Source organism: Vollenhovia emeryi, unplaced genomic scaffold, assembly GCF_000949405.1.
Source record: "Vollenhovia emeryi isolate VEMERY1.0 unplaced genomic scaffold, V.emery_V1.0 DF939170.1, whole genome shotgun sequence".
Lineage (NCBI taxonomy): Eukaryota > Metazoa > Arthropoda > Insecta > Hymenoptera > Formicidae > Vollenhovia > Vollenhovia emeryi.
In genome coordinates, this window is record NW_011967196.1 from 501,712 (window position 1) to 508,993 (window position 7,282).

The 7,282-nt window shown below is 32.7% G+C and overlaps 2 protein-coding genes across 2 annotated transcripts; both read left to right on the plus strand.

Annotated features, from left to right (window-relative positions):
* Nucleotides 1–1,606: 1,606 nt before the first annotated feature.
* Nucleotides 1,607–4,243, plus strand: LOC105563855 (venom allergen 3-like). The gene is made up of 5 exons (XM_012015806.1): nt 1,607–1,839; nt 2,082–2,252; nt 3,232–3,313; nt 3,410–3,542; nt 3,789–4,243. Exons 1-5 carry the CDS (start codon nt 1,711–1,713, stop codon nt 3,961–3,963), a joined length of 690 nt encoding a protein of 229 aa, XP_011871196.1. The 5' UTR covers nt 1,607–1,710; the 3' UTR covers nt 3,964–4,243.
* Nucleotides 4,244–4,945: 702 nt separating this feature from the next.
* LOC105563856 (venom allergen 3-like) lies at nt 4,946–6,810 on the plus strand. Its single transcript, XM_012015807.1, has 4 exons — nt 4,946–5,193; nt 5,483–5,653; nt 6,138–6,219; nt 6,659–6,810. Exons 1-4 carry the CDS (start codon nt 5,065–5,067, stop codon nt 6,793–6,795), a joined length of 519 nt encoding a protein of 172 aa, XP_011871197.1. The 5' UTR covers nt 4,946–5,064; the 3' UTR covers nt 6,796–6,810.
* Nucleotides 6,811–7,282: the final 472 nt, after the last annotated feature.

Consider the following 7,282-nt stretch of genomic DNA (forward strand, 5'->3'; position numbering starts at 1 on the left):
CCCCCCATCGCCAGGCAATATCGATCGCCGGGCGGTCACATCTCGCTACGCGCTCGAATTGGACAGTGGGCAGGGCAAAGACGACGATTTTCGATAATTTTTTTCTCGTTAACTATTGCGAAAATTGCAAAATGTTTCAGGACTTTTCTGTTCATCTCGATCCGTTCTACCTTCTCACGAGCTCGTGGACAAATGTTATAACTCACCCTGTATATTATGCATGCATTATATTGCTATGTAGCTGTAATATTACATTGTAATATTTCTGAAGGCGGACATTTTACCGTTGCTGCAAGATTGCAGCAGTGTTGCAGCAACATTTCGCAGCGTATAGGCAATGTTGCAATCTTGCGATTAATTATTGCTACAATGTTGCTGAAACCTTGCTGTACTGTATGGGACATTGGAAAGTACCAAATAGCAACGTAACATTAAATAACATCTTCGTGTCATCTTAATGACGTAATAAAACGTAACGAGACGTAATTAAAAAGTCATTTGATATAATCTTGCGCTACTTTGGATCTGATATACTGCAGCAATATTACTGTTATATTACTGTATAGTGTATAATATTTCTATGTAACATATTAGCAATATTAATGTAATATTGCAATGTATTATATAAATGAATTATATTGGTAATATTACTGTAATATTACACTGCAATATGTATTACTGCAATATTATTATGTTACTGATATATTATGTAATATTATGTGCTATGTGGGTAATCAAGTTGCCAAATTGCGCGCAGAAAAATATCGCTTAAATAAATTTAAATTGTTCGAAAGTTGTTATTTTAAGTTTGCCTGGCAAAAATGATGACTTGAAACAGAGTAATCCGTTTATCTGACGCCCGCGCGGCAAGTACAAAAGTAGAGATGGTGACAAATGAGGTTACAACTATTGATGAATGCAGTCGACTTAGCAACGAATTATCGGTGTAACCAGAAAGATTAGGATAGACTTTCCTCGGGATGTAATCGGAGGGCATTCAAGTAACCCAAAGTTAAGCTGTCCGACTATTGAAATATGGAGCCTGCCGGAACGACAGCAACCTACCTGCCTGGTGATCGGCAGAGGACAATAAAAGGTAGAATAAAAAGGAAAACATCTATATTACTGTTATATTACTGTGTAATATTTCTATGTAACTTATTAGTAATATTAATGTAATATTGCGATGTATTATATAAATGTATTATGTCAGTAATATTACTGTAATATTACATGGCAATATGTAATGTTACTGCAATATTGTAATATCACAGATATATTACGTAATATTATGTACTATGTGAGATACCTACACAATGACAACAGCACTGTTGGTAAGAGTTAGGGATCTTAATATCAATTAACCTAGGAAAACTAGAATTTTTTAAAAGATAAGTCGTAAATTTTACAATTGTGCAATACGTGGTGATAATATTATTTCAAGGATAAAAGTTAAAGAAAGTTTGATATATTCCCATCACGAACAATCATAAAATAAAGCAATCATAAAAATAAACACCAAAATAGGAAATCGTATAAAGGTAATGTTAAAGACAATGTCATCGATAACGCTGTCGAACGATAACGCGTAGCATATAAATTAGGATTTCTATTTCCGCTCAAAGTAAAAATTGTTATATATTAGTTGCAGGAACTAACTCACCAGGGTTATTTCAGAAATTGTATAAAAATTTAAATAGAAAAGGTGCCATGGCAAACATTTTTGGTATATTATGTCTTGCTATGGTAGTGAAATTTGCTAGTATATCTGCGACAGACTATTGTAATCTAAAATCATGTAAAAATATACACCAAATTCATACCATGTGCAAGTATACGGTAAGTAAAATAATCATATGTACTATGGATTATGTAGATTTCTTTTTCTTTTGTCTAATTTAATAAAAATTCATAATATATGAATATATTATAACTGCAATTACATCCATTAAAAACTTTTTCTTTTATATTATATTTTTCTGAAAACATTAGTAATAAAATCTTTATTAAAGATTTTATTAAAATAATCTTTATTAAAGATTTTATTAATGCGTAGTTAATCTTAAAATGTAATATTACAGTCATCAGAACCGGCAGCAAGTTGCACGGAATGGAGTAACCAAGGTTTTAGTGACGCTGAGAAAAAGCTCATAGTGGAGAAACACAATCAATTGAGACAGAGAGTAGCGTCGGGTCAGGAGACCAAAGGGAACCCTGGTCCACAACCTGCAGCGGTTAGCATACCGGATTTGGTAAGACATAACGTATAATATATTATTCGATTATATAAAATATGTAAAAGATGTGAAATCGAAAAAGCATTGGGCAATTGTTTGTATCCTGATTTTATCCGAGCAATATTTTTCTCTAAATGTTTTAAAAGCGAAACAAAGAATATCAATTTTATTGCATTTATTACGATGACTCTGATGTAAAAATGCAATGTATGTTTTCCAAAATTACAATATTCCACTAAAGTTAAATCAGGACCTTTTTAAGACATAACTTCAAATATAAACGAGAACGCCAAATCATACTTAGGTCCGGATAAGCTGGAGGTAGCCTAATAATTATAAATTTAATATGTAAATTCATATGCCGTATTTTTCCAACCTGTCCTACGCGCCGTTACTTTCGGACATACATATAACACAGGTTTTCGTTAGGTAGAATCGTTATCGTCAACAAATTCACGTGTAATAAAATCGTTGAACGATTCTCTAATTATTTTAAAATGCTATACTTAGCATTCAAATATTCCTTACGTGAAACAGAAATTCTGATTGTTAGCACTGTGCACAGCCCGGTGAGAAATGATTCGTCGATCGACGTCGAAATGATGTCGAATCGACGTCAATTCGACGGTGTCGATGTCGATTCGATGTCGATTCGATCGACGAATCATTTCTCACTGGGAGTAATAACGTTATACTAAACTACAAACTTGTACAATCTAATCAAAATTAAAAATAAAATTTTATCTAAAGGATAATTTTATATGTCACGTGATTAAAAAAGAACGTCCATATATAAATATTTGAAAAATACGATAACAATATAAAATATTTACGAATACATTCATGAAACACGATGATGCACACATAATGATAGACAAAATTATGAAAAGAGCTTTGTTCCAAATTTTGGCCCTGACGTACCTATGTATTATACGTATATGTATGCACGTATATATTTTTTAATTAGTATAACACACACGTTTCTTGTTGTTAGAGTTGGGATAACGAATTAGAGACAATTGCGCAAAGATGGGCCAATCAGTGCGACTTCAATCATGACAAGTGTAGAAATGTGGGTAAGTAATTTATAGGAATACGTTTATAGGTAAGTAATTGTGAATTGTATTAGCGGCATTCTATTTATTAATAAATCTATCTGTATGCCTTTGCAGATAGGTTCTCGGTTGGCCAGAACATAGCTATGTCGTCCTCTACAGGTAAAAGCACCCCCAATTTGGAAAATATGATTCAAATGTGGTATAATGAAGTAAAGAAATTTGATAAAAATCAAATTTCCCCATATCAGTAAGTATCTCAAATACTCAATGTTCTAATGACGCATTCAAATTTTATAAATACATAATTGTGATAAACATATACATTTAAATAATTTCTTTAGAACTTGCCAAGAACTTTAGATATGAAGAAAGTAGCGGAGAAATACTTGCATAAAAGTATCATTACAATAGCATTATTTATAATAATATGCAAAATGTATTTATAGATCTGTTGCGGCATTTTTTCTAATAAGAGAAATTAATGGATTTGCAGATTCAGTATGAAGACAGGCCATTACACTCAACTCATTTGGGCTAAAACACGATTAATCGGTTGCGGAAAAATATCATATAAAAAAACAAAAGACTGGACTACGCATTATTTAGTTTGCAATTATGGTCCAAGTGGAAATTACATTGGTCAGCAAATATATGAAATTAAGCAATAGAACCATTCAGTACCAATAAATAGCGAGTCATTTACAAAGTCGTGACACGAAGAGAAACAAAAAAGTGCGAAGATAAATATAAAACGATATGTCTTATCAATAAAGAATCATTACAAATGTCATAATAGTGTTAACAAAGAAAAAGATCTTCACATTTCACAATTCTTCGTTCTAAAACGTGAAAGCGAGGATGAACTCATTCCTCAATTCCTACTTCCATGGTCTACAAAACTTCTGTCTGACAATCGAAATAATAAACATTTTGAAATTTTTATCAGAACATGTGTCTTCACCCTTAAATTATAATCCCTTTTAAATTATATATTTCTTTTCCAAATTTAGTCCTTAAGCCAAAAAAAGTATCTTACTTTCAATGCAAAGTTAAGACATTGTAATTTAATAAGTCTTCACTTTTAGCCCATAACTTGTAATTTAATGAGTACCATACATGTCGATCCGTGTGTAACAAACGATCCATGTAAACTTAAGAGGAAGTGTTTTAGTTTTATAATAAATGTATACCAGTGTTTCATATTATCACAAAGTTTTACAACTATCTATTATCTCATGTATTGTTTTTCATAACATAGTTTTAGAAGTAATAAACGTTTAGTAATTTACACCTTTACAAAATTAAAAGTATTATTCCACTCGCTCATTAAAATTACTAACAAAATTATTTTTATTATTAATTAATAAAATGTACTTATTGTACTAAAATTAATTATAAAATTATTTTAAGATTCTGCAATTTTCTAACTGAATGACAATATCGTTCGACAATAATACGAACGACAATAATAATCGTTCTATGAAGGTAAAACAAAAAAACGAAGATTACACCGATCTGAAATTACATGAATTTCCGTCACGAACAATCGTAATGTAGAATAAAGATAAAGAAGAATAAAGTACACGCAAATTGTATTAAAAAATAATATCAAAGCAGTAATAATAATGATAACGTTGTCGAATGATAAAGCGTAGAGTATAAGTTAGAATTTTCGTTTCGATTCAAAGCCGAGTTTTCTAAATTTTGTAACTTTGCAAGAAGTTGTGTCTATAGCCAACGAGAACGTTAAAAAAATCAGATTGAAAATCATGGCACTAATTTTCAATATATTATTTCTTGTCATAGTAACGGAAAATTTTGCTGGTACATTTGCGACAGATTACTGCAAATTAAAATCATGTGAAGAGAAAGGCATTCATACCATGTGCACCTACACGGTAAGTAAAATTATGTATGTACGTAATACATACATTATTTATGTAGGTATATAATTAAATATCTATATATAATTAATGTTTGTTATACAGTTGATTAGCGTAGGTAAAATTCTTCTTTTTCTTCTTTTAAATTTAAGTAGATATCGAAAGTTATTTTAATTATTCCGGGTATTTGAAATTTAATTTTACTAACAATAAGAGCTTTATAGCTGAAACTGTTTGCTCTATTAAAGTACTTAATATTTTAATTTGTATTGCACATAGTTAATCCTATAATATCATATTACAGTCGCCAAAACCGGCGAAAGCATGCAAGGAATGGAGTGATCAAGGTTTTAGTGATGCTGAAAGGAAAGCTATAGTAGATAAACACAATCAACTGAGGCAGAAGGTTGCATCGGGTAAGGAAAAGAGAGGATCGAATGGCCCGCAACCGGCGGCGGTTCGTATGCCGGATTTGGTGAGATATAATGAATAATATATTATTTAATAGGACTACAATATTTTGGTGTTATAAACGTGTTATAAACATTTCTATTCTAATTGACGCGCAAAACTAAATTAATTCTCCAAAATGAAGAAGAACTATGACGGATAAGTTTGTTATCAATCCAAGTTTAAATTTTGCATAAGGTGCAACTCTTTCCCCCAATTTTATAATTGTACAATCCTAATTTGTACGCATCTTAAACTCTAAATATACAAAAAATCTACATTTTACACACAAATTTATAATTTGTGACAGAGTTTGTAGTAAATCATTTTTATCATTTTATATAATATAATAGCAGGACGTGCATGAGAATATGGATGTGTGCATGGCACACATACATAATATAAAAATGTAGAAAAGAATGTTGTTCCGATTTCTGTTAAAATGTAATCCCATGTCAATGTCATAATGCGAATAACAATATATTTAATTTTCACTTATTATTTCTCAGACCTGGGACAAAGAACTAGAGACAATTGCGCAAAGATGGGCCAATCAGTGCAATTACGATCATGATGACTGTAACGACGTAGGTGAGTAATATCTATGCCAGCATTTCTCAAACGGGGAGTCGCAACCTCCAAGCATAGATATAGCAAGAATACATAGCAAGGAAGAACATGTACATACATACTTCTTCAAACGTGCAGTCTATCACGAGACACGGTAGTGTCTCGCGCCAAGTGTAAGCGAAGCTATACCACGCGCGCGAGACCGACCGTGTAAGTTTACGCGAGTACACGACTTGACGGGCCCTCAGATTTTTATATTATACATCTATGCCTCTAAGAGGGTCACGATACATAACAGAGAGGTCGCGAAATTTTATAAAATTTCTTATGCGAATTTTTCTTTAACTGTGTTAATTTTTTTACGTTTTGAGATACCACAGAGCTAAAAAGTTTGAAAAACGCTGATCTATGCAATTACGTTTCTAATCACATATTATTATATATTTATTTATTGTTGTAGAAAGATTCGAAGTTGGCCAAAATATAGCCGAGGAATCTAGTTCGAATAAAGATGACACTAGTGTGGACGACATGATACAATCGTGGTATGATGAAGTGGCTGATTTTGATAAACGCGTCCTTTCGTCATTTGCGTAAGTATTGATACCAGTATACAGGGTGTCTTATTTTAAATGATCTACGCAAATATCTCCAAAAATATGAAAGATACGGAAAAAGGTTTCGAACAAAAGTTGTTTGGTTCTGTTGCGTGTATGGGAGTTTAAGTCCATACACTAGTTTCGTTTAATAATTGTTTATTCAAGATTACACGAACGTGAGGACTCGGCCTCGATATATCTTACCAGAGAACTCGGTCTCTGGTACGCACGAATTCGAGGACTCGGCCTCGATGTATCTAGCCAGAGAGCTCGGTCTCTGGCACAAACGCGAGGACTCGGCCTCGAGGTATCTTAGCGGAGAACTCGGTCTCTGGTACGCGCGAATGCACAAACGCGAGGACTCGGCCTCGAGATATCTTAGCGGAGAACTCGGTCTCCGATACGCGCGAATGCACAAACGCGAGGACTCGGCCTCGAGATATCTTAGCGGAGAACTCGGAAAAGGGCTCGATCTTTGCTCTACG

Bases quoted from the DNA above. Each gene is read 5' to 3' on its own strand.
- LOC105563856 (XM_012015807.1), top strand. From the start codon at position 5,065: ATGGCACTAATTTTCAATATATTATTTCTTGTCATAGTAACGGAAAAT. The intron at 5,194-5,482 runs GTAAGTAAAATT...ATCATATTACAG, and splicing joins ATACCATGTGCACCTACACG to TCGCCAAAACCGGCGAAAGC. The intron at 6,220-6,658 runs GTGAGTAATATC...TTATTGTTGTAG, and splicing joins TGATGACTGTAACGACGTAG to AAAGATTCGAAGTTGGCCAA.
- LOC105563855 (XM_012015806.1), top strand. From the start codon at position 1,711: ATGGCAAACATTTTTGGTATATTATGTCTTGCTATGGTAGTGAAATTT. The intron at 2,253-3,231 runs GTAAGACATAAC...TCTTGTTGTTAG, and splicing joins CGGTTAGCATACCGGATTTG to AGTTGGGATAACGAATTAGA. The intron at 3,543-3,788 runs GTAAGTATCTCA...ATGGATTTGCAG, and splicing joins AATCAAATTTCCCCATATCA to ATTCAGTATGAAGACAGGCC.